Below are 25,356 nucleotides of genomic sequence, written 5' to 3' on the forward strand. Positions count from 1 at the left end.
TGTGAGGTCCCTAAGCGTGAGGACAGAGGGCCTTGGGCTGATTAGTGTAAGTCGGCCAAACTGCACTCTTGGTTATTTCCTAGACTCTGCTCTTAGAAATGCCTTTGACCTCTTCCTCTGCTTGGAGTAAGTGGAGGTGGCATTGCTGGTAGTGAGGTAGCCTAGGAGCTTATTAGCAATGCAGACCTCAGACCTGGGAACCGCATTATAAGACCTCCAGGGGCTCCATTGCTTGTTGAGTGTGGTTAGCACTGGGCTGTCTCAGCTATCTTTGTGACGGCTGGCATCTAACTTGGGCTGTTCTGTCCCTTCTGCTCACCAGGCCCCCTTTCTCTGGATCATCTGAGCACTTACACGGTGCCTAGAACAAAGGCTACAAAAGTTAAATTACAAAATGTGAACTGAACACGACGGCGGTGCACTCCCAGGAGACAATGAACACTGAAGCCAAGCTGGACCTGCGCCTCATGGTCGAGGTAAATGTAACAGGCCAGTGAGCCGGGACAAGTGGGACAGGGAGACTGAGGCAGAGAGCGGAGCACACTGCAGAGCAATGCACAGCAGATGCAGAAGGTCCGCTCCCGAGAGATGACGGACAGCTACCCTCCTGGTATTTCAGCTCCCGGCGCACCAGGCCCAGCGGTGATGACTGACGGCCCCCTGTCCTGACCTGACCCATCGGTGGAGACCACGGCCCTGGAGGAGCCCACCGGAAAACTGGTGAATATTCTGCCGAAACCCTCCCCTCTGGCCTCCCCTGAGGTTCCCGCCTGCAAAGGAGAAACAAACGCCTCCAGACAAAGGACCAGGGCCCGCTCTCCCTCTGGAGGGCGGCCGCGCCAGTCCCTTCCCCTCCTCTCCCCCCACGGCCGCCCCCAAAGGCACCTCCTAACCCCAAAGGACCCCACCAGGCTTGCAACCAGGGAGCACGGGCAGCGGCAGCTCCCCCCAGGCTCCCCGGTGCTTCCGGAGGAGTCACGGAGACTCCACACACGCTGATATGACGCGGTGAGACAGGCACTCGCCCTGTGACCTTCTTCCCAAACCCCTGCCTGATCCTGAACAAAGCTGGGTCAGCCTCGCTGCGGGGCCACCGGCCGTAGCTGCGGGAGGGTCCGCCCCGCCCCGCCTGCCAGGGAGTCGCAGGTCGGCGGCAGGGGCGGTGGCTCACGCCGGCAGTGTGATCGCTGTTTTAAAGTCTTGGCACCGTTTGGCCTTGAAACGGACCGGCAACCTTCCAGATTGGGAACAGAGGGGCCCCGGTCCCGCCGCTGCTGGAACCGGAGGTGTGCACGCGGAGAAGGGTGATGCGGAGAAGGACGCCGCCGGGGGCATTGGTGGTTCAGTGGTAGAATTCTCGCCTGCCACGCGGGAGGCCCGGGTTCGATTCCCGGCCAATGCAACGGGCTGTTTTAACCCTTTTCCCCTTTTACCGCCGCGCAGGCAGGAGAAGGCAGCCCCCCCGCTCCCCTCGGGCTTTGCTTGGCGTCAAGGACTCGGAGCCGCGGAGGTGGAGTCGGAGGAGAGAAGCGCAGGGGCCGACCGCCCCCCGGGGTGGGACCCGCCTGGCGGCGCAGGGGCGCCCCGAGGCCCCCGGGCCGGCCCGCTGTGGAACGCCCCAGCCTTCCTGTGACCGTGGTGATGTGCCGATTCAAATGAAACTACTTTTACGGAGAAGCTGAAAGTGGCTCTTTTCTCCTCAGATGGCTCTCCTCCTGCAGGGAGCTGGGCCGGGGGCGGGGCGGGGCGGGGCCGGTGAGGAGCCCTCCGTCAGCCCTCGCTTCCTCCAGGCTGCCCTCCGGGTCCCCTTCCTCTCGGGTCCAGGCCACCGGCCGGGCGGAGTTGGGCATTTTAGCCAAGAGCTGAGAGGGGGGACCGGTGGCCTGGCCCCCGCAGGGACTGCCTGTCCCAGCTCCCTCCACCTTCCCCCCAGCCCTGCAAACCCACCACCCACCAGAGCTCCAGCCCAGCCGCAGCCAGCACCTCCGAGCGGGACATGGAGCAGCACCCACCAATCCCACGCTTCCGGGGCGCCCACCGCTCCCCCGTGAGCTCAGACTCCGACTCACAGCCCTGCTCACGTGTCCCCTGTGAGCTCAGACCTCCCGATTCACAGACCTGCTCACGTGTCACCTGTGAGCTCAGACTCCGACTCACAGCCCTGCTCACGTGCAGGAACTTCGTTTGAGCATCGTGGAAAACAGAGCAGACCTCAAAGTGATGGCCTTCAATAGGCGCTGTGAAGTGGGTGAGGCTGATGGCCCGGGACAAAAAGCAAGTTGTAGAACAAAACGTGTCCTATGTCCAGAACCACGTCCATAAAGGTCTGCGTACATACACTTGTGACATCACCCACCTGGACGTCCTGAGCAAGGTCATTCCGAGCATCCGGCCACTGCTTCCTCCGTTTTAAAACGAGGAGACTGCACTGCATCGTTCCTAGATTTAAAATTGCCTACATTTGCTAAAGAATTTACTCATTCCACACACACTGGTTGAGTTCTTTATCGCGTGCCCGGCGCTGTGCTGGGCTGTGGGTGCAGAGCAGTGAACAAAGGCCCTGCTCTCCGGGGCTCCTTTCCGAGGGCGGGAGGCTGGAAATGAGCACCATGAGGAAAAGCACGGCAGACGGGGGTCCGGAGAGGGTGGGGGTGGAGTTATAGTGAATGATCAAAGAGACCTTACGGATAACGGGACTTTTGGGTAAAGACCATGATGAAGTATGATGACACATCTGTAAGAAAGAACATTCCAGAAACAGGGAATAGCATGAACCCTGGGCAGAAGTATGGCCAGTGTGTGGAAGGAAGGAAGGAACAGGAGCCGTGAGGTGGAGGCAGTGAGGCCTGAGAGCACTGCAAAGGCCTCGGCTTTTACTCTGAAGTGCAAGGGGACGCTATGGCGAGGCTTGGAGCGAAGACGCGCCGGTAAGCACATTGAAAGATGGCTCTGGGAGGACACGGTGCCGGAGGGTGCGGGGGTGAGGGCCAGCAGGCCTGGAGGACGGAGCCGTGGTCAGGTGCTGGGCTGATGTGAAAGTGGAAACAGGACTTAGGGAGCGCGTGTGTGTGTGTGTGTGTGTGTGTGTGTGTGTGTGTGTGAGGAGCCTCTGTGAGGGCCTGTGGAGACACGGGTCAGTCCTCTTGACCAGCAGGAAGTCCGTGAGGGCGAGCCTGGGGGTGGTTGGGCCCTTCCTGCCCCAGGCCCCGGCAGCTCCAGCTCGCCCAGCAGGAGGCGGGGAGGGCAGAGGGCGGGCCTGCAGACTGCAGCTCCTCCCGGGGAGAGGAGCGGTTACTTGTCCTCAGGGCTCTTGGTCCATGTGACTGTGTCATTCCTCCCGTCCCGCGCTGGGCTCCGGAGTTCTCTCTGCACCAAGAAGTACAGCCCCGTGTCCACCGCAAACAGGAGCCCCATCACCAGGCAGAACGCGATTTGGGACCACGGAGGCAGGACGGGTGACATGGCTGCGGGGTGGAGAAACGACAGCTGTTCAAGGCCCCGGTCAGAACCCACAGCCAGGTCCCCAGGGCTCCCCCCGCTGTGGAGGCTCCAGGCCAGGGGCCCAGGCCTGCCAGGAGCAGCAGGTCGAGTCTCCGCCTCCCCAGCACAGCCTGCCCGGGTGCGGGTGCGCTGCGCCTGCTTGGAGGGACCTGACGCAGCTGGCGGGCTCCCCACGCGGTGCCACTTTGGCATGTGGAGGATTTGAGCTGAAGGCAATCGAGACCCTGTGGGCTCTTGAGAAACGTTTCCCATTGATTTTAGAGAAAGTGGAAGAGAGAGGAAGAGACAGAGAGAAACATCGATGTGAGGAACTTGGATGGGTTGCCTCCTGCCTGAGCCTCGACCAGGGCCCGGGCCGGGGAGGAGCCTGCAACCGAGGTACGTGCTCTTGACCAGAATCGAACCCGGGACCAAAGGGTCTGCAGGCCGAAGCTCTATCCACTGAGCCACACCAGCCAGGGCCAGAAATAACTTTATGGCCTGTGTAGAGGGCAGAGAAAGCTAGCTCAGTACTGAACATCTGCTCTTCTCATCATCCTGCATGACCTTCCTCCATGCCAAGCCCCCCCCCAGCCTCATCTCATCCTTAGCTCAGAATGTCTTGTCCCTCATTATCCCTTTGTCTCTGATCTCCCATGTCTGTGGGTCCCCATACGTATGTGTGTAATTAAATTTGCTCGTTTTCTTGTTAATCTATGTCATTTTAATTATTAGACCAGATGAGAGAAGCTTCAAGGGTAGAGAACATTTTTCCTCCCCCACAAAGTCATAGAGGAAAAGGTTTCTGTGGTCACGTAGGTTTTGCAAATGCCTCATGAAATTTAGTTTAAAAGTTTTCTTTACAACAAGGCTTCTCGAGACTTAAATGTGCGCCATGAACATAAAACGTGCCTGGGCACCGGCTTGGGGAGAAGTGAGCTCGGGAGCCCGCACACTCCTCAGCGCGTCCTGAGCCAGGGCGGGGCAGCGTCACTGCCTCGCACTCATCCGGCCGAAAAGGCCCCGAATGTCCCTGACAGGACAACTCCGAGGTCACGGCGCACAATTCTCAAGGTCAGAAGGCGGCCTGGTGCTTTGTGTATCAGAGACTGCCATGCCGCCGGCTGCCCGCAGCCGAGATTGGCGCCGGGTGGAGAGGGTCTTGGGGAGGCACAGCCAGCCTCAGGGCCTCCGGAGGAGGTGGGAAGAGGGAAGGCGGCGTGTCTGCTAGATGGTGAGAGGGTGAGAAGGTGGCTTTTATCCCCTGAGAGCTAAAACTCCGAGTGAGTGGCGCCGTCTCTTTAGTCCCTGAGGAGGGAGCTGGACCAGCGCTTCATGCCCACCCAGCCATCAGTCAGCTAGGACGGGAGGTCCCGCTGATGCCCACTCAGGGGAGCGCCGGTGCTGAGGGGGCCCTGCCCTCCCCATCCTTCCAAGGCCTGCAGCTCCCACCTGGGACGGTGATGCTCACGGGCTGCGAGGCGTGCAGCGTCTGCCCCAGGAACCCTGAGCAGTGGTACGCGCCACTGTGGCTGGCGTTTGCATGTGGGATGGAGAAGCTGGAATTCGTATATGAAAACCACTTGTACTTCCCGTCCTGGAAGAATGTGATCTTGTAGAGGCGCCAGTTCCTCCAGCTGTGGCACCGCAGCACGATGGGGTCCCCCGGCGGGACCAGGAGGCGGGGCGTCTGGAGCAGCAGCCAGGCTGGAAGGCACAAGGGAAGGGAAGGGTCTGAGGCTGCAGCTCATGGGGGGCGGCCTCACTCCAGGAGCCAGGATGTGGCCCAGCAACGGCGGTGCCTCTGGCAGGTGTGCGTCCCTTACCTGTGAGTCCGGGGGCCTGAGGAAGGAAGGCTTGGGGAGTCTCCAATGTAAAGAGTAGGAACCCCCTCAGGCGGCGCCAGGAGTCAGAAGCTTCCCCGGAGGGGAGGGGGCCATGCCCCCAGCACCCGGAGGTGACAGCAGGACCTGGACCTGCTGTCTGTGGGCACAGCATTGCGGTCTGGGGCTCCCAATGGAAGGACACTTCTGAACACGCTTGGGAAGTGGAGGAGTGACCGTGGGGGAGGGGAGGCCTCACCCACCTTCCACCCGCGAAGGCAGTGGCAGGTGTGCGCTTGAGTTCAGGTTCAATGTGACTGAACAAGAGCAGCAGTTACACGGGCTCTACGTGTGAACTCGTTTTCCCACCTGCCTGCGAACAGCGCTCCGGACCGCCGCCCCCCGCCCCTCACTGACAGAGGAAGCAGAGACCGGAAGCCAGTGCTGTGGAGGACAAGCTGTAAAGAATGTTCCAGACACTAGAAAAGCCCCATCACTCTAGTTACTATAAAAGTGCATGCCAGAGTTCATGGTGCCTCAGTTAAATGATCGCTTATTTCAGACAACCACATGCTGACTATGCTGGATTAGGGGGAGTTGATGAGACAGCAGGAGACAAATCTGGAGTCAGGATTCTGATCCTGGCTTTTCCCAGGAGCTCCTGGGCTCTGAGGTCCATGGCTGCGCTTCTTTGCACAGTGAAGGGGTGGGACCAGGTGGCTTCCCTCTAACTATCCTTTGCAGGAAACCGACCATTGTCTCACTAATAGAAAAGATGTAAAAGGCTGGTCAAGCCAAAACCGGTTTGGCTCGGTGGATGGAGCGTCAGTCTGCGGACTGAGGGGTCCCGGGTTCAGTTCCAGTCAAGGGCATGTGCCTTGGTTGCAGGCGCGTCCCTGGTGGGGGGTGTGCGGGAGGTGGCTGGTCGATGTTTCTCTCTCATCGACGTTTCTGGCTTTCTATCCCTCTCCCTTCCTCTCGGTAGAAAATCAATAAAATATATTTTAAAAAAAAAAATAAAAGGCTGGTCAACCTTGAAGCTCTGAAAGGTCAGAGCCACTCCCTATCTAATTGGGACAAATGGTAACTGAGGCAACTTCCCCATCTTATAATCATGTAAATCCTTACTGATATGATAATCCGCTTATTACCTGCCTAAGGGCTATGGCTGTATCCCAAACCTGCTTAAGGGCTATGGCTGTATCCCAAACTGCCTAAGGGCTATGGCTGTATCCCAAACCTGCTTAAGGGCTATGGCTGTATCCCAAACCTGCCTAAGGGCTATGGCTGTATCCCAAACTGCCTAAGGGCTATGGATGTGTCCCATAGTCTCAATAAAAGGCTTAGCAAGGCCAGAGCCTAGCGGCAGTCCTCCCACTAGAGGTGGGCTCCCGCCTAGCCACCCATATCGCCAAATTAAATTTCTTCTAGTCTCTTTCATTTGTGTGCGGCCCTTCTCCAGAACCCGAACCCTGAACTGGAACCCTGAACCACGCGGGATGTGAAAGGGTTCCCACATCTGGCGCCTGACTGTGGGACATCTGGAGGAGAAGGTATTTTTCACCTAAGAGCAAAGGAAGGAAAAAGTACACCGAGGAAAGGTGAGGAAAATTCACCAAAAAAAGGTGAGTGAGGTTCAACCGCACGCAAAAGCCCACAGCCAGCTGCAGAGTCACTCTGTAAGTAGGGTGGGAACAACTTTTTTAGCCAGGCTAATGGGGAAGAATTAGGTTATAAATATAAAGTAAACTTTATTATAGACTTTTGGTTTGCATACTTAAAGAATGTGGTTTCTTGTTCAAATTAAGAAATTAGTTTGTATTTGGAATTTAAAATCTGTAATAAGAAATGAAACTCCACTGCTGAAACCGCCTCTGGTGTGGAGAAATTCAAAGGTGGCAGGAGAGGGCAAGGTTATCTGGTCTCCCGCAATGAGATTACTTAAAGTTTCATTTAAAAATTATAAAAGAACTCGCAGGGAAATGCAAATCTTGGCCAAATTGGGTGCTAGTTATTCAGAAAGTGAAAAAGAAAGAAAAAATTTAAGATCTATCTATCTTTTAAGCATGAAAAGAAATTCGGCCAGATCGGTTGTTGAAACTTCCCCTGAAGTAAGCAGGATGTGGGGGAAGGGAGACACGTGGCGAACCAATATGGACGCCCACTCTCCCAGTATACTAATTTAACGTTTCCTTTCTTGCCATGAAAAACTCTTAAAAATTTTAGAAATGTGTCTAGGACTTCTGTGCTCGTGGGGAGAGAACCTAGCTATAAGACAGAATACGCGCATGGTCCGATTTTGGACATTTAGATTGTCTTCAGCTGGAATCTCTCTGCAAAAGCTATAGAAAATGAGAAATCCAGAACTGTTTCTTTTTCCTAAGAAAAATGATGAAAATGTCTTCTTGAAAGAAATTCAAGATAATTCCAACAACAGGATTCGCATTTCCATAATAAAGAGTAGTTTTAAAAATGCTAATGAACCTTGTTAAAAAGTTAACTTTTTAAGGCCTTCAAGAAAATAAGTAAATTTGTCAGTTATAGAATTTATCCAAAGTAAATGCCTTAAAATAATTGGAATTGGATTTGAATATCAAAAAATTGTTGAAATATAGATAAATAATGTATTAATTGTAAAGATCTAAGTAGCCCTTTGTTAATGGAGGAAGGGGTAGACGTCCTTCCCCCAGAAGACAGGTAATCTAGTTTCCCGCCAGGAGCCATCTCTGAAGAATGTGGTAATTTACATTCAAATAAACCAAATCTGGTTTTCCAGAGCTGCTGGCAAATAAAAAGTAAAGTTTAAATTTGCCTCATAAAAAACCTAGAGGACAGAATTGAAGCTATTAATTGATTATGTCTTGTATTTTTCTTAAAAATGTAAAGTGTTATTAATCTAGGAAACACTAAATATATTTGACTTGCCAGCTTTAAAAGTTCAAAGTACAAATTAAATTAGGAGAAATTATGTAGTTGTGGTAATTAAATGTCTAAAGTATAAGAATTTATTTTTGAGCAAATAAAATGTTGTGTTTTCTCTAAAAATTAGGAATTCAAAATAAGTTGCTTATTATTAGTCTAATTAAAAGAGGATTAATTCTGTGATTCCAACCAAAATTTTTCTATGCAAAAACTAGTTTAAAATCTAATTGAGCCGAAACCGGTTTGGCTCAGTGGATAGAGCGTCGGCCTGCGGACTCAAGGGTCCCGGGTTCGATTCCGGTCAAGGCATGTACCTTGGTTGCGGGCACATCCCCAGTAGGGGGTGTGCAAGAGGCAGCTGATTGATGTTTCTCTCTCATCGATGTTTCTGGCTCTCTATCCCTCTCTCTTCCTCTCTGTAAAAAATCAATAAAATATATTTTTAAAAAAATCTAATTGATATCTTAAGATAATTATAAAAAGTATTATAATATTTAAATCACATATAGATATTTGTTTGATGGTGTTTTCCCATGTTAAAATTTCAAGGCTTTAACAGAGATGATTCTTGGAAAGCTCCAAGGGCCTGGAGTAATACAAGAAATTTATTCTCTTATACTTGAAATTGCATGGAAAGCCTTATCAACACATGGCTTGCCGGTCCCCTGGGGGCCACCATCTTGAAATAACAAAGGCCAACCCTTTCCTTTGGAATAATCCAATGCCTTTGTAAGCAATTTGATTAAGTATTCTAAGAAAGTTACTGGAGGCCTCCCATGATCCCTCTGTGGATGCAAAATAAACCTAAGGGGATACTCTTTAAAAAAATAAAATTCTAGCTTAATAAAAAGGAGAAATTTGAAAATTTTGAAATCTCTTTCACTGGTATTTACAGGATAAACTGAGGATTGTTATTAAAATATTAAATCTATTCCATATTAGTGGTCACCATAACCTTAAAAGAAATTGTTTCATGTGACAAAGATTTTTAAATGAAACTCTCTGTAGCCTGAAAAATTATTTTAGAAGAAAATAAAGAGAGGTTTCCTTCAAATATCGTACGGATTATAATTGATAACCAAAGCTGATTGTAAAAAATGCCTGACGCCTCTGAGAAGAAATAGTACCATTACAGAGATGGTTCAAGCATGTCAAAATGTGGGATCAGGCACTTTTCAAACAAATTTACTCGCTGCTTCAGTAACAGGTAGAAATAAGAGGTGTTATAATAAGTGTGGAAAAACCGGACATTTCCAAAAGGACTGTAGGCAACCGAGAAGGACACAAGGTAGCGCTCTAGGAAGAGGCGTGAACACCCCGCCTCCAGATGTAACCATCTCTCCGTGTCCTAGATGTCAGAAAGGGAACCACTGGGCCAGTTTTTGTAAATGGAAATTTCATAGAAACGGGCAGCCTCTAGATCCAGATAGAGGGCATGGTCAACCACGGGGAACGGCCAGAGGGGCGCCCCCGGCCCTGTCATCAATAGGGGAAATCTGCCCTGCAAGGCCCACAGTGGGTTCCCTCATCCCAGCAACTCCAGGAAGCGCAGGCCTGTATCTTAACAGCACTATTGAGGTCACTTTGACCCCCGATATTGCTCAGCAAACTATTCCTATAGGAATTTGGGGACCTTTAGGATTAATCTTAGGGAGGAGTGGAAACACTCTAAAAGGACTAACTGCCCTGCCTGGAGTCATTGATTCAGAGTATGAAGGAGAGATTAAAGTTATACCAGAATGTAATCATGTTATGCAAGTTACTCCAGGACAAAGAATTGCTCAGATACTGCTTTTACCTTATGTTCAGCACAGTGAGGCTACAAATAAGAAAAGAGGAATGCAAGGATTTGGAAGCTCAGACATCTATTGGATACATGAAATTAGCAAAACCCATCCTATGATTAATTTAAGAGTAGAGGGAAAACAATTTAGGGGTCTAGTGGACACTGGAGCGGATGTTAGTGTTATCAGTAAAGAATTCTGGCCTCCAAGTTGGTCCACGGCAGAAGCTATGGGCTCAGTTAAGGGGGTAGGAGTACCTGATGACACACAACGTAGTGCTGCAGTGTTAAGGTGGCAAGATGAGGAAGGACAGACCGGATGGTTTCAGCCCTACGTCATCTCTGGAATTGCAGTCAACTTATGGGGCCGGGATGTTTTAGAGGGTTTACAAGCATGTATTGTTACCGGCAAAGGAAAGCAGTTAATAACTCAGACAGGATATCAACCTTTTTAGGAGCGGTCACTGCTCAGTCTCCTCACCCTCATGCTGATCCTATACAATGGAAAGATGATAGACCTGTATGGATGGATCAGTGGCCATTAACCAAGGAGAAATTAAGTCATATTCATGAATTAATACAAGAACAAATAGAAGCTGGTCACATAGAGCCTTCCAATAGTCCTTGGAATATGCCTATATTTACAATCCCTAAAAAGGCGACAGGAAAATGGCGATTGTTCTTAAAGATTGTTTTTTCACCATTCCCTTAGAAAAGGTATCAATGGCAGGTTTTACCTCAAGGAATGGCCAATAGCCCTACTTTGTGTCAAAAACATGTGGCTCAAGCTGTTCAGCCTTTAAGGAACAAATACTCCCAATGTTACATTATTCATTGGGACCCAGGTAACAGACACAGGCTTGGCCCCGCTCAGATCAGGACCTAGGCAACAGACAGAGACTTGACCCTTACACGGATGACCTGCTCTTAGCAAGCCCCCGGGAAGAGCAGACTTTGGCCATGTTTTCCCAATTAGAAGAGGAGCTCCCTAAATGGGGCTTAAAAATTGCTCCAGAAAAGGTACAGAAAGAAACGCCTTTCCAATATCTGGGAACCATAATTGAAAACCAATGCATTAGGCCTCAGAAGGCGGAGATAAGAAAAGATTGTCTTAAAACTTTAAACAATTCTCAATCACTTGACAACAGGCAAAACAGATTATTAAGGAATGTCCCACTTGCATGTTACATCTACCTCAAGGGCCTAACACAGGAGTCAACTCTAGAGGTTTGCTAAAGAGACCATATCTGGCAAATGGATGTAACGCATTATAATTCCTTTGGACGTCTTGGGGCATTACATGTCTCTGTAGATACCTTTTTCAAAAGTCCTATGGGCTACTGCATCTACAGGAGAAATGGCAAAACAGGTTATTTTATTAATCATTGCCTAGCTGCTTTTGCAACAGCATATTGTACAATTATTCCAAACAAACTTACAAAACCAATTCTTTGAATGATTGGCAGCAATATAAAAAGGACATGAAAGGATTTAATCCCTTCCACTGTGTGGAAGGCCCCTTGGGAAGGCACTTGAGCATTCTATATTGGCCCCTCTTGTCCTTTTTTGCCAAGAGGATCCCTTTTCTTACAATCCAATTGCCCACAGCTGTTGCCTGAGTTTTCTGTTCATGCTGAGGTTGAAACCTCGTGGTGGCAGGTACCATAAATCTGTCTCTCGCCCAATGGTGTGAGCTGGGCCCTCCCTGGAGAAGAAACCTGGGTTCCCCAAGACATGTGATCAGTGCTGGGGCCCCACCAGTGGCCAAGGTGGGATCCCAAGGCAGGTGCTGGGCGTGGAGGCCACGGAGGCATAGGGTACCAAGGAGACAGAACTGAACCTCACATCACCCTGTTTGGCCCCGGAGGATGGCTGGTTAGCCAGAGACGGGTAAGATTCCTCAAGGAAGGAACAACCTAAGACAGGCACAGTCGCAGAAGGGCCATCAGGAGAGAACTTGGGGGTCAACAGAGGTGAGGCACAGACCCTCACCCCCCCCCCCAACCTTGCAGGGGCCTGAACCCTAGCCTCTTCTGAGGGAGGTCTCCTGCCCCATGGCTGCTTCGCTTCCCACGCCCAGCTCAGATTGGGACCCAGGTAACAGACACAGGCTTGGCCCCGCTCAGATCAGGACCTAGGCAACAGACAGAGACTTGACCGACAGCAGCTGCCCTATATCTAAATCTAGCCTAGCATTGAGAATACTCAGAGCCTACTCAAGAACGCAAAAAAGTCCTTTCCACTAATATTTACAGGGTAAACTAAGTTTGTTGTTAGAGTACTAACATTTGACAGTAAGATAGTACTTTTCAGATTAATTAGCTAATTGTAATAAGTAAATATGCAAGAAATTTTAATTGTACTGGACAAAAAGCTGTTCCTAAAGTATTAACTAAAATTTCTATTGGTAGTTCATCTCATGGTAAAATTGCTTAACAAGCAACGAACCTAAAGCAGTCATATTTCTGTGCAAAATTTTAAAATTTAAAGTTATCAAGACTGCATTATAAAAATCTTTCAAAAGCCTCCTAATAATTAGATCAAAAAAGGGGGGATAGTGGAGTAATGTTATGTAAGAAAAATATCCTGAAAGTCAATTACATTTAGAAAATTTTTACTTTGAAAACTAATTTTTCATTTGTAATGCTAACAGCAAGACACCCATGAAAAACACACATGGTGTCAAAATAGGTCAAGGAAAATTCATTTGGGCAAGGACGGAAAGGATTCCAAGTCAAATTTGCAGAAAAAGATTCCTTTATTAACCTTTGGTCGAGAATATGTTTGTGTATTTTCAGAAAACAACTCCAAGACCATGTGGATTCCTGCAACAGAGAGGAATTGACAGAAATGCTCCAGCCATGAAGACAAGAGGAGAAATAGTCCAGAGATGGAAGACACTGACGACGCCTTGCCATGCTAGCAGTCAGCAGCTGTGCATCACTGCAGGTTGCCCAGGACCAAACCAGAGAGGGTCGAACCTGTATTACTACCATTTGTCCACCATCCATAACTGAAATATCATTGCTGACATGTACACATAAGGAACTGTTGGACATTGAAACTGGGACTCAAACATTTTTTGTTCTTATATGTTTATTTCTGGTCTACAGATGCAAGATTTTTTAAAAGAAAGAAACAGGGGAGATGCTAGAAACCGATCATTGTCTCACTAATAGAAAAGATGTAAAAGGCTGGTCAACCTTGAAACTCTGAAAGGTCAGAGCCACTCCCTATCTAATTGAGACAATGGTAACTGAGGCAACTTCCCCATCTTGTAATCATGTAAATCCTTACTGATATGATAATCCACTTATTACCTGCCTAAGGGCTATGGCTGTATCCCAAACCTGCCTAAGGGCTATGGCTGTATCCCAAACTGCCTAAGGGCTATGGCTGTATCCCAAACTGCCTAAGGGCTATGGGTGTATCCCAAACCTGCTTAAGGGTAATGGGTCGGGGGAGGAACCAAGATGGCGGCATAGTTAAACAACTAATCTGCTGCCTCACACAACAATTTCAAAAATACAACTTAAAGACAAAAACGTCTACCACCCAGAACCACGGGAAAGCTGGCTGAGTGGAAGATTTACAACTAAGAAGAGAAAGAAGCACAATCGCTGAAAAGCTGAGGTACGGAGGCACGCGAATCGGGCTGGCGGCAGGCGGCTGGGTGCGCGGCTTTTCTTCAACCCAAAGGGAGACAAGCTCCCGATCACTCTGAAATCCAGTTTCTGGGGACACTCGGGGGACCCAGGCAACTACGGGGAGAAGCTGGACTCTCGGCCATCGGGTCGGAAAGTGAGAGTGACTTTTTTGCGGTGGTGCGCCCAGCAATCATTGTTTACTGCGCTGGAGCGCCGGGCGAAGGGACTTGGAAACGTGGAAAGGCAGAGACGGCTGACGGCAGCCATCGCCGTTGGCCACGCCCCAGCCTAGTGACGCCCTGAGACCCCGCCCAGCCCTGAGGCCCCGCCCCGCCCATTCTACAAACCCGCCCAGGCTCCACACAGCGGCTTTTGCATATAAATGGCCTGTTCTGGAGCAGCTTAACCAACTGCAGCTCCAGTCAGACTGCTCCAAAACCGCCCAAGCAAAGGAGGAGAAAACTAGCCCTTGCTGTAGCTCCTGCTGGGGGACACACAGTACACAAGGGTACACCAAGAGTGTCCACCTCAAGTAACTGGGAGGCTGACCCGTTGAACCAATAGGACACCTAGTACACAATACTACCCTACCAACTCAGGGAAGCAGAGAATATGAGAAGGCAAGGAAACAGATCACAAACCAAAGAAATGGAGGAGAACAAGCGACTGGACATAGAGTTCAAAACCACGGTTATGAGGTTTTTCAAGAATTTCATGGAAAAGGCCGATAAATTCAATGAGGTCCAACTAGAAATTAAACATACACTGACTGAGATAAAAAATATTATACAGAGACCCAAAAGCAGACTAGAGGATTGCAAGAATCAACTCAAAGATTTGGAATACAAAGAGGCCAAGGACACTCTTCCAGAGAAGCATGAAGAGAAGAGAATTCAGAAAGTTGAAGATAGTGTAAGAAGCCTCTGGGACAACTTCAAGCGAACCAACATCAGAATTATGGGGGTACCAGAAGAAGAGAGAGAGCAAGATGCTGAAAACCTATTTGAAGAAATAATGAACGAAAACTTCCCCCACCTGATGAAAGAAATAGACTAACAAGTCCAGGAAGCACACAGAACCCCAAACAAAAGGAATCCAAAGAGGACCACACCAAGACACATCATAATTAAAATGCCAAGAGCAAAAAGACAAAGAGAGAATCTTACAAGCAGCAAGAGAAAAACAGTTAGTTACCTACAAGGGAGCTCCCATACGATTATCAGCTAATTTTTCAACAGAAACCATGCAGGCCAGACGGGAGTGGCAAGAAATATTCAAAGTGATGAATAGCAGGAACCTACAACCAAGACTACTCTACCCAGCAAAGTTATCATTCAGAATTGAAGGGCAGATAAAGAGCTTCACAGATAAGAAAAAGCTAAAGGAGTTCATCACCACCAAACCAGCATTATATGAAATGCTGAAAGGTATTCTTTAAAAAGAGGAAAAAGAAGAAGAAAGATAAAAATTATGAACAACAAATACATATCTATCAACAAGTGAATCTAAAAGTCAAGTGAATTAAAAATCTGATGAACAGAATAAACTGGTGAACTTAATAGAATCAGGCATAGAATGGGAGTGGATTGATAATTCTCAGGGGGAAAGGGGTGTATGTGTGGGGAGTATGGGAAGAGGCTGGACAAAAATCATACACCTATGGATAAGGACAGCGGGGGGGGGGAGGTAAGGGAAGAGGGGGGGTAGGAACTGGGTGGTGGGGAGATATGTGGGGAAAAAGGAGAAACAATTGTAATCTGAACAATAAAGATTCATTTTTTAAAAAAGGGTAATGGGTGTATCCCATCCTACCTAATAAAATGGTAATATGCAAATTGGCCGCACCTTCGCTACGCCCAAGCCACGCCCACCAGCCAAAGCCATACCTACCAGCCAATCAGGACGAATATGCAAATTACCCAACAAAGATGGCGGTTAATTTGCATACACTGAGGGAGGGAGGAGTGAAGACTGAAGACAACTTAGGAGGAAGAGGGAGGAAAAGCGGAAAGCAAGGTAGCTGCCAGAGGGAAAGTCCTGGGTGGGCGGGGTGGGCGGTAGCAACGATCGGATGCAGGCGCAGTGGCTGCAAAGGTGGCGGCAGCGGCAGGGCACGCAGCTGCAGCGGCCGCTTGCAGGATTCTTCCTGCAAATGTGCTACTAGTAGTCTCAATAAAAGGCATAGCAAGGCCAGAGCCTAGCAGCAGTCCTCCCACTAGAGGTGGGCTCCCGCCTGGCCCCCCATATCGCCAAATTAAATTTCTTCTAGTCTCTTTCATTTGTGTGCGGCCCTTCTCCAGAACCCGAACCCTGAACCACAAGGGACGTGAAAGGGGTTCCCACAATCCTTCAGAGCAAAGGTTTTAAAATCTCAAGTTTTACATTTTTGTAGGAAAAGTCAAAAGCACAACCAGCTGTTGCGGCGGCCGTGGGCCAGAGAGCAGACGGAGCTGCGGCTGCTGCTGGCAGGTTTTGAGGCTGAGTTGGGGGAGGAAGAGAACCTTGTAGGTTCTTGTGTGGTTAATAATTAAATAGGCATGAGATAGAGTAACCAGGAACAATGAGCACGCTTAAGTGCATACATACTAGTATGTACAGGAACGCAGACTTGAGGGACAGGAAGGATGATGAGGGATGTACGACCTTCTGACTAAGGGTGAGGCAAGGCACCGGGGCTTCGGAGAGGAGGAAGGTCAGGGCAGGACATACGAAGAGGCGCTGTGCAGTAGTTAGTGGTTTGCCCCGCCCTCTACATAGGCCATAAGCAGTTCTTGCTGGTGATGACTGCATTCCTTTCAGGGAGCGGTGAGGGTTCCTCAGGAACCTGCTGGGTCTCCATCATGTTCAGCTCAAAATAATTCCCAGGCCAAAGTCGCCCAGGCTGGGAGCGCTGTTCTGGATCCCTGGTCAATACTGACTGCCGGTTCATTGGGGCTCCGACAGAAACGGGGCTCTCGGGAAGCAGGATCTAAAAGACGACCCCCAGCCCCCTCACACAGGACTTGGCCCTGCCTGCCTCCGTGCAGCCATCTGCAGGGCAGACGCCCCAAATCAAAGTCCACTACAGTATAAATGTGCTCCCATTTCACACACTGGGTGGGCGTGGTTCGTGTGTAGGAGAATCTCCACAGAATCTATTAGACTGAACACTCAGACATATATGTAACCCTAAGGCAGATCAATTTAAAGCATCTAATGACCTCTCCTTCAGGAATAAAAGATGACGTCATTGCACCAAACTCCAAGCCCCCCCTCTTCTGCCCTCATCTTCCAGATCCCATGGCCCCCTGGGCAGGAGGCCTCCTACTTAGGTCTGACAAAAAATTGAATCAGTACCCCCTCCCCTGGGAGCTGACCTTCAGGCCACTTCACAATGGACAGGCCACCTGCTTAGACCACATTCCACTGGCTGAGACCATTCTCTCTCCCCTCCGGACTTTCCCGGAACCCACACCTGCACAGAGAGTTCTCCGCCCAGAGAAAGCCCGCCCAGAGTCCTTAACAACCTGACTCCCCGTCTTTGGGGGCTCAGCCCATCCGGTGCCCAGATGGCCTAATAAATTCATAATCCCTCACCACTTTGGCCTCGTGAGTTCCTCCTCTGTTGATCCTCACCCTCCTCACCCATGCCCGGCATGCCCACCCGCGGCCTCTGCCTCCTGTGGGTCTCCAGCCGCCGTGCTGACCGCTCTGCCATGAGGGCAGGAAGGCTGTCTGGAACACACATTTCCTTCTGCTGCTCTCACCGCCGGTGGCCTGTCTGTGGCCTTGTCACCTTCTTGCTCAATCAGGACTGAGGCCAAGCACCCTCACACATTCCGAGGCACCCACACAGAAGCAGAGAGGCGGGGTGCGAGGGGCACCCACACAGAAGCAGAGAGGCGGGGGTGCGAGGGGAAATGACTGGGCAGAAACCACTTCCAACAGCTCGGCCACACTTCCCAGAAAACGGCTACCCCTTTCCCAAACCCTCTGCCGGCCGGCCGCTCCCAGGCCCGCCTCCCAGGCTCCCCGCTCCCCCACTGACCGGAAGTCACGTCCAGGTGCACAGGGTCGCTGAGGCCGGTCTGGCCCGTCCGGCACCTGTAGTCCCCGCTGTGGCTGCTGCTGGCCTTGAAGCTGTAGCTGGGCTGGGCCTGGGTGGGGATGGCGGTCCCGTTGTGGAACCACTGGGTGGAGCTGTCCCCCGGGCTGCGGGCCCCCTGGCAGCTCAGAGTCACGTTGTCCTCGGGGAACACCTGCAGCCAGGGGGGCTGGAGGCTGACCACGGCCTTCGGGAGACCTGGCAGAGAGCAGACAGGGCGGGTGAGTGCCCTTGGAGCTCCCAGGGCCTTTGGCCCAGAGTCCACTGTAGACCCAACCACAGCCCCATGTGCTTCCGGCAGCCGCATCCCTTTGTCTTTGTGATCCAGCAGGAGTCTCACCAAGAATCAAACCCCAGGCCCCTCTAAAGCACAGGACTGCCCACGCCCCGCTCTTGGTGGGACAGGCAATAGCACTGTAACTACCAGGCGGCATCCAGCAGACTCACCAGCTCCCCGGTCTGCAGAAGCTGTGAAAGGGAAAAGAGAAGAGGGCGGGTCAGCGGGTCAGCCGGCAGGGGAAGCCCGGGAGCCGATGCAGTTGTGTGTGGGGGTGGGGGAGGGGGAGCCCGCACACCCTCTTCCCGGAGGACCCACAACAAGAGCCTGCTTCCCTTGATGTGAAGATGCTCACTGCTCACTCCCTAGTCTCATCTCTGTCTCCCCTACAAAGCCCACGGGAGTGCCTGGTGCAGGCCTGTGGAAGGGCCTCTGAACTGTGGCTTAGGGACCCGCCGGCGGGTAAGAGGCAGGCTTCTCTCTCTGCTGTCGGTCCGTCCCCAGCTCCATGGGCCCAGCCTGCTCCTCACCAGCAGGTCCCTGGTGGAAACCACCTGCCCCAGAGTGGCCCTCACTCACCCAGAGTGGCCCTCACTGCCCCAGAGTGGCCCTCACTACCCCAGAGTGACCCTCACTCACCCAGAGTGACCCTCACTCACCCAGAGTGACCCTCACTCACCCAGCAGCAGCAAAACTAGAACTGGCCGTGGGTGAAGCAGCCGCAGGCGACTGCAATGTACATTCTGAAGCATTTTGGTCTTCAAAGTCCATGCAGAACTGGGGCTGAGCCCAGCAGGGTTCAGGAGGTGAACCAAGGAAAGAGGAAGGAAGCTGGTCACCCTCTCACAGAACTTCCAACAGTCACCAGACTCCATTTCTGCTAACGAATCAGCAGCACGACCAAACGACAGACCCGTCTGCCCTGAGACAAACCCTTTCCCGTGTAGCTTGTTCTGGACTGGACTCCGGTGGGTTACGGCGCCCAGGAAGCAGCGCTGGGGGCGGGCCTCCCAGGCGCCCTGTGCCGCTTCTCGCCGGCACCCAGAAAGCGCTAAGGGACTGTCCCAGACAAGACAGAGAACCCGTTATGTCCGCAGCCAATAGGATGTCTGCTAAACAACCACAGCGGAGGGAGTAGTTATCTGTGGGCAACACCCAACCCCAGACAATCTCTGAAGACACCATGTCCCTCCTTCATCTGCACTTCAAACCCCGACTCCCACAACCCTCCAAATACAGAAGAAAGTTTTCGAGTTTAAGAAATAATGTTGTGCCCAGATGGCATGGCTCAGTGGTTGAGCGCAGACCCATGAGCCAGGAGGGACAGGCCAGTTGCGGGCTCGATGGATGTGCAGGAGGCTTCTCTCTCATCATTGATGTTTCTATCTCTCTCTCCTTCTCCTCTGAAATCAATAAAGACATCTAAAATATTTTTAAAAAATAATTTTGTTAAGAGAGCCGTACAATAATTTTAAAGGCTATATATCCTGTGCAGGTGGCTGGATAGTGTACGTTAGTAGAACATGAAATAACCATTAGAAGTCAGATTATGGGGGCAAAAATAGACAAATGGAACTACATCAAATGTAAAACTATGTATTAGCCCTAGCCGGTTTGGCTCAGTGGATAGAGTGTGGGCCTCTGGACTGAAGGGTCCCAGGTTTCAATTCCAGTCAAGGGCACATGCTTGGGTTGTTGGCTTGACCCCCAATAGGGGGTGTGCAGGAGGCAGCTAATCAATGATTCTCTCTCATCATTAAAGTTTCTCTCTCTCTCTCTCTCTCTCTCTCTCTCTCTCTCTCTCTCTCTCTCTCTCTCTCTCTCTCCCCCTCTCCCTTCCTCTCTGAAATCAATAAAAATATATTAAAAAATACAAAAACTGTATTAGTCAACAGAGTGCAAATGAGAGAAAACCATTGTCTGGTGAGTTTAAAATCCACAATATATAAAGAATTTCTACAACTCAACAAAAACAAGTAACCTGATTTATAAAATGGGTAAAAGACTTGAATAAACATTTACCTACAGAAGACATATAAAGAGCCAACAAACACGTGAAAAAGACGTTCACTATCACTAACTGGTGAGAAATGCAAATCAAACCACAAGCTATCATCACCTCACACTCAGCAGAGTGGCCACAACACAGGAGGGAGTCCTATGCACGGTGGTGGGGATGTGAGGTGGTGCGGCTGTTACAGAAGTCAGTACGGGACTCTTCGAAAAAATCAAAGACAGAACTTCCCACCTGATCCGGCAATCCTGCTTCTGGTTACTTATCCAAAAGAGCTCAAAGCAAGACCTCAGATATCTGCACACGCCTGTTTACTGCAGCCTCTTCCCAGCAGCTAACCCAGATGTTGCTGACCGGTGAGCGAATAAACAAAGTGGCCTGTAATCCAAGGAATGGAATATTGTTCAGCCTTTAAAAAGGAGCTCCTGCCATGGCTACGACATGGACGAACCTTGAAGACATTATGCCACGTGAAATAAGCCCGTCACAACACGCACCCGCCTAGGAGAGCCTTAGTGGTTAAACTCAGCAGGCAGGAAGCAGATGGTGGCCGCCGGCCGGGGGAGGGGAGCTGTTTCGTGCAAGGGGACAGTTTCAGTTTCCCACGCGGGAGCTCTGGAGGGCTGCTGCTCTGCCAGTGCACGGACACGCACCGCCAGGTGCACGGACACGCACCCCCAGGTGCACAGACACGCACCGCCAGGTGCACGGACACGCACCCCCAGGTGCACGGACACGCACCCCCAGGTGCACGGACACGCACCGCCAGTGCACGGACACGCACCCCCAGGTGCACGGACACGCACCCCCAGGTGCACGGACACGCACCCCCAGGTGCACGGACACGCACCGCTGACTGTCTTCTTTAAAATGTCTCCGATGGCACTTAGCTCCCAAAGCTCAGTTTTCTCGCCTGTAAAATGGACACTGTCTAGTACCCAATAAAAATTCAGTTAAAAGAGGTTTTATTTGTGTGAGTGTTCCCATGGGTGTTTAACCTTCGGCTTCTTCTGGAAGGTGACTCCCCCACGTGACCGGGACTTGGTGATCTGTTTCTCTCTTGGTCGGGATCGTCCCAGCCCTTGGCGGCCCGGAGTCCGGCCCGGACGCTCCGCTCCTGCCAGGCTTCTTCGCAGGCCGAGGGTTGGCGTGAAGTTTCCGTATCTGGTGACCCGCTCACCCTCACGGCACACCTGGGCTCCGCGACCCTGCAGCTTTCTGCAGCGCCTTCCTCCCGCTGCCCTGGAGCGCCGTCCCTGAGCCGACCTAGCGCCAATCCCGTGTCACCGCGCCCACCGGAGCGGTCACCGCTGTGGCTGGACCTGGCGGCGCAGGTTAGCACCCCGAGTAATGGCCAGACGCCCCTTCACTCGGGAGGTGGGGGACAGAAGTGTCCGTGTCCGGATCATTTCAAAATGTGAATTTATGAGAAACTGTGTGGTGGATGTCTGCTTGTAACAAAGAAACAAAAAGGCAAAGTGTGGCGTCTGGTAACAGCGGATTCAAGCTCCTTACACCAGAATTTAAGGGCAGAGATTCACTCACAGAACCACAGGCATCGCACGCTCACGTCCAAGGCCTTCCTTTGTATGAATGAGGAAGCCATGGCCCAGACCAGGCCTGAAGTTGCCCCAGGACACACCCCTCTTAAGTCCTGGGTCGGGGTCTTCACCGCCCCCACTCTTTCACCTGCACTTCCCACTCAGCACCTACCGGTGACCAGGGGACCTATCTATCTGTCCATCTCTCACGTTGTCTGTCTTTCCATAATCACAAGGTCATCAGACTGGGAGTTCCTCTAGGCCAGAGTCCAAAGGCGGTAACGCACTTTCCTGAAGTGGTAAGTGGGCACGAGAAGGCCAGACTGAGCCCACTCCTTGAGAATCAGACTTCATGACCCTGAGTCCACTGACGGCCTCCATTACTGGCTCTCCTGTCCAGTAATGGTCAGAAAGAAGGCTCGGGGCAACCGTCTCCAAAATGACACTGTGGAGGGGATGTTTCCCTGAAGCTCAGGAGTACATTTCCTCTCATTAGCCGATGGATGAGGAAGTGCGTCCAGGCCCGACATCGCGGGAAGCCCATGACGGCACCTGCACCGATTTACAAACGAAACAACAGTGAGGCCCTGGCGCTCGACACCAGGGAGTACAGTCACGGTGGCATTCACCAGAAAACCATCCAAATGGCCGGTCCTCAGAGGCTCTCTGTGCCTCAGAGACCAATGCTGGTGTGCTCATTGATTGGCTGATTCCATAACACGCATCTTTTTATTGCTCCTCCCTCGTAGCTAAGTCAAGCAGGTCTGGTTCCTGAGGGGTCAGGGTGAATGGGTGGGTGTTGGTATATTGGCAGCAAAAAACACCTATGGCTGGAGGTGTATGGATTTCAAGGACAAATTTAAAATTATGTTCAGGAAAGAGTATCAAGTGTCAAAGTCAGAGAATTCTTCCAAATAGACCATCAAGAGGATTTGAGAGTCTGAGAGCTGGAGACGACGGAGAGAATGTTTTAGATGAATATCGAAGGCAATGCCTGCTGCCATTTGCTAGTGAGAGATGGACTGCCACGTTAACCAGGGGTGTGGGTCCCAGGCGTCACCGGGCTGAGGGCGTGGGGAGGAAACAGCTTCCTGTAAACCTGATAGGATCGATTCAGCGCTAACCGCGTCTGCAGAGCAACACGCTCCGACAGAAATGCAATATGAGCCACATGCATAGACTCCAATTTCCCAGCAGCCACGTTTTAAAAAGCACAAATAAACAAATAAATAAAAGCAGCAAATCATCCCATACCTACAGTAGCATTTATGAAATTACAAGTGTATAATTGCTACATTACTTTTTGTTACACATCCAGATACACCGGCCACATCCTAAGGAGAAAATGGGCGCCATCTGTGTGAACACTGGGGCGGCTGCCTCCAGCCCCGCCGCTGAGGGCCGCCAGCGCCCACTTCCTCACAGGCCGCCACCTCCCGCGGCCCCCGCGCAGCACTGCCACGGAGGAGGGTTCGAGTGACAAAGATGAATCAGGTGCAGATTTTCGTTAGATGATGGACAATCACAGAACCAGCCCCTGTGAGGACCATGTGGGAGAGGGAGGGAGAGGGAGGGAGCGGAGGGAGAGCAGAGAGAAAGAAGTACAGAGAACAGCAGAGGGCCTTCTGGTTCCAGCTTCCCAAACCACTTTCAGCTTCCCGTCCAGCCCACGGCGGGCAGCTCGGTGCCCCGCCTCTGGATGTCTTTGCGTTTCCTCCACATGCTTACAGTCTGCCCGTCTTCCCTTAATCTGGTTGGAGTGGGTTTTGTTTTCTTGCAATCAGCATTTTCTCTTGGTGAGGACACGGTCGTTAACATCTTAGGGAGAACAGCTTCGCCGGCTGGGGTGTCATCAGAGGCAAAGATGGAGCATGGTGGCCCGTGGCCGTGGGGGCGAGTCTCAGGGAAGGGATGGGAGCTAAAAGCATGTGACTTACAATCTTACTGAGGTGTTTATTTGCCCAATCAAACAGGATCGCATAAGCTATTCTTCAAACAAAAATACTTCAGAGAAAAAATCCAATAAGTGATGCACTCTCCCAGATTCTGCTGCCATTGCCCACCTCCACTGTAACTCTTTTTTTAAAATATATTTTTATTGATTTCAGAGAGGAAGGGAGAGGGAGAGGGAGAAACATCAATGATGAGAATCATTGATCGGCTGCCTCCTGCACGCCCCCCACTGGAGATAGAGCCCACAGCCTGGGACCCTTTAGTCCAAGCGTGTCAGACTCAAAGGCTAGCACGGGCCACATAAACAAGGTTTAAGTTTATGTGGGCCGCAAAAAAGCAAAAGCTTCCATTTTCATCGAAACGCAGGCTTATTTCTATAGAGACATGCTGAATACAAAGGGCTGAAATAAATGAGTCATCGTTCACATAAAATAATAGAACATTTTAATAAAAATTAATATTTTTCTTGAACATTAACTTACCAGACACTGAATAACTGCACAAATGAATAAGCATAACGCAAATAAACCTATTTTTCTTGTTCTCCAAAAGCGAAATATCTCCTGTTGCGAGCACCAAACAAGTCAGTACAAGACCAATGACATGGCCATCGGCTGCTAAAATATTCGCCACTAGTGTTAGTGGAGAGAAATTGTGCACCTGTGCATAAGGCACGTAAGGGAAATGAATAGAACATGATTATAATAATCAGACATTAGCGAACGTTGTAGTTCGTTATTAATAACTAGAGGCCTGCTTGGCCTGGCAGCCCCGGCTTCATCCGGAAGGTCGTCCGGAAGGTCGTTCGGCTGTCTGGTCTAATTAGCATATTACACTTTTATTATTAGAGATTACGTATAACAGAATATTGTAAAAATTAAGTTATGAACTTTGTATTAAAATGTTTCTTACATACCGTTATATTGACTGGGCCACAGAAATATTCACTGTGGGCCACATGTGGCCCGTAGCCGTGAATTTGACGTGCTTGCTTTAGTCCCCAGGCTGATGCTCTACCCACTGAGCCAAACCAGCTAGAGCTCCAGTGTCACTCTTGCCTGTGATGTTCTCCTCATTACTCCTCGGAGCTCTGAGGGCAAGAGAAGGTGTCCCTTCCTCTGCAGGCGCGGGGAGCGCTGTCCCACGGCAGGAAGTCCTGTAGGTCCACAACACCTTACCCACCACACTATGTGATAAAAAACGGGCTTGTTGTGTTTAAAATGGGTTTGCACAAGTTTTTGGAAACCCATGCACCTGTCCATAGGGTATTGAAGAGGGAAGAGTCAGGGCCGCTTCAAGAGGGAATATTAAGAAAAGGGTAAAATTAGTTTAATAATATATTTGATTTAACTCAGCATACAGGGTGTTCCAATAAATGTATCCACACTTGAACAGCTGAGAGCTCGGTGAGATGACGTGTATCTTAGCAAACAGCCTCTATGGTCAGTCACAGCGCGGGCACACGTCCTGGGGACAGCCTGCATCAGTGCTCTAGGTCTGCCATCACAAAGTACCACAACTCAGGGGCTTAAAGGACAGAAACGTGTTGTTTCACCGTCTCGGAGGCCAGACCTCAGACCAAAGCCTCAGCTCACTTCTCCCAGGTCCCTCCCTGCAGACCAGCTTGGTCACCGCCCGCAGGGGGCGGGGCAATCAGAAGGGCCTCCGGGCGGAGGTGCTGAGAAGAACCCTTCAGCCTCAGGGCAGCTTTGGTGGCACCTGCGTCCCTTGGCTTGTCGCAAAGTAACCTCAGGCTCCGCCTCCATCTCCGCCTCACGTGGCCTCCCTACGTGTCTATGTGTCGACACTCTTTTTACAGGGAGACCAGTTAT

At 50.8% G+C, this 25,356-nt stretch overlaps 1 protein-coding gene and 1 non-coding gene across 2 annotated transcripts; one reads left to right on the forward strand and one right to left on the reverse strand.

Annotated features, from left to right (window-relative positions):
* The first annotated feature begins 1,331 nt into the window (after window positions 1-1,331).
* Window positions 1,332-1,402, forward strand: TRNAG-GCC (transfer RNA glycine (anticodon GCC)). The gene has a single exon. It is a non-coding gene; the product is annotated as a tRNA-Gly (tRNA).
* Window positions 1,403-2,497: 1,095 nt separating this feature from the next.
* Window positions 2,498-18,990, reverse strand: LOC103296484 (low affinity immunoglobulin gamma Fc region receptor III-like). The gene is made up of 5 exons (XM_028127780.2): window positions 18,696-18,990; window positions 18,187-18,207; window positions 17,683-17,937; window positions 4,933-5,187; window positions 2,498-3,464 (listed from the first exon to the last, which is right to left on the reverse strand). The coding sequence occupies exons 1-5, from the start codon at window positions 18,889-18,891 to the stop codon at window positions 3,292-3,294; spliced, it is 900 nt and encodes a 299-aa protein (XP_027983581.1). The 5' UTR covers window positions 18,892-18,990; the 3' UTR covers window positions 2,498-3,291.
* Between the last annotated feature and the right edge of the window lie 6,366 nt (window positions 18,991-25,356).

This window comes from Eptesicus fuscus, chromosome 22, assembly GCF_027574615.1.
Source record: "Eptesicus fuscus isolate TK198812 chromosome 22, DD_ASM_mEF_20220401, whole genome shotgun sequence".
Classification (NCBI taxonomy): Eukaryota; Metazoa; Chordata; class Mammalia; order Chiroptera; family Vespertilionidae; genus Eptesicus; species Eptesicus fuscus.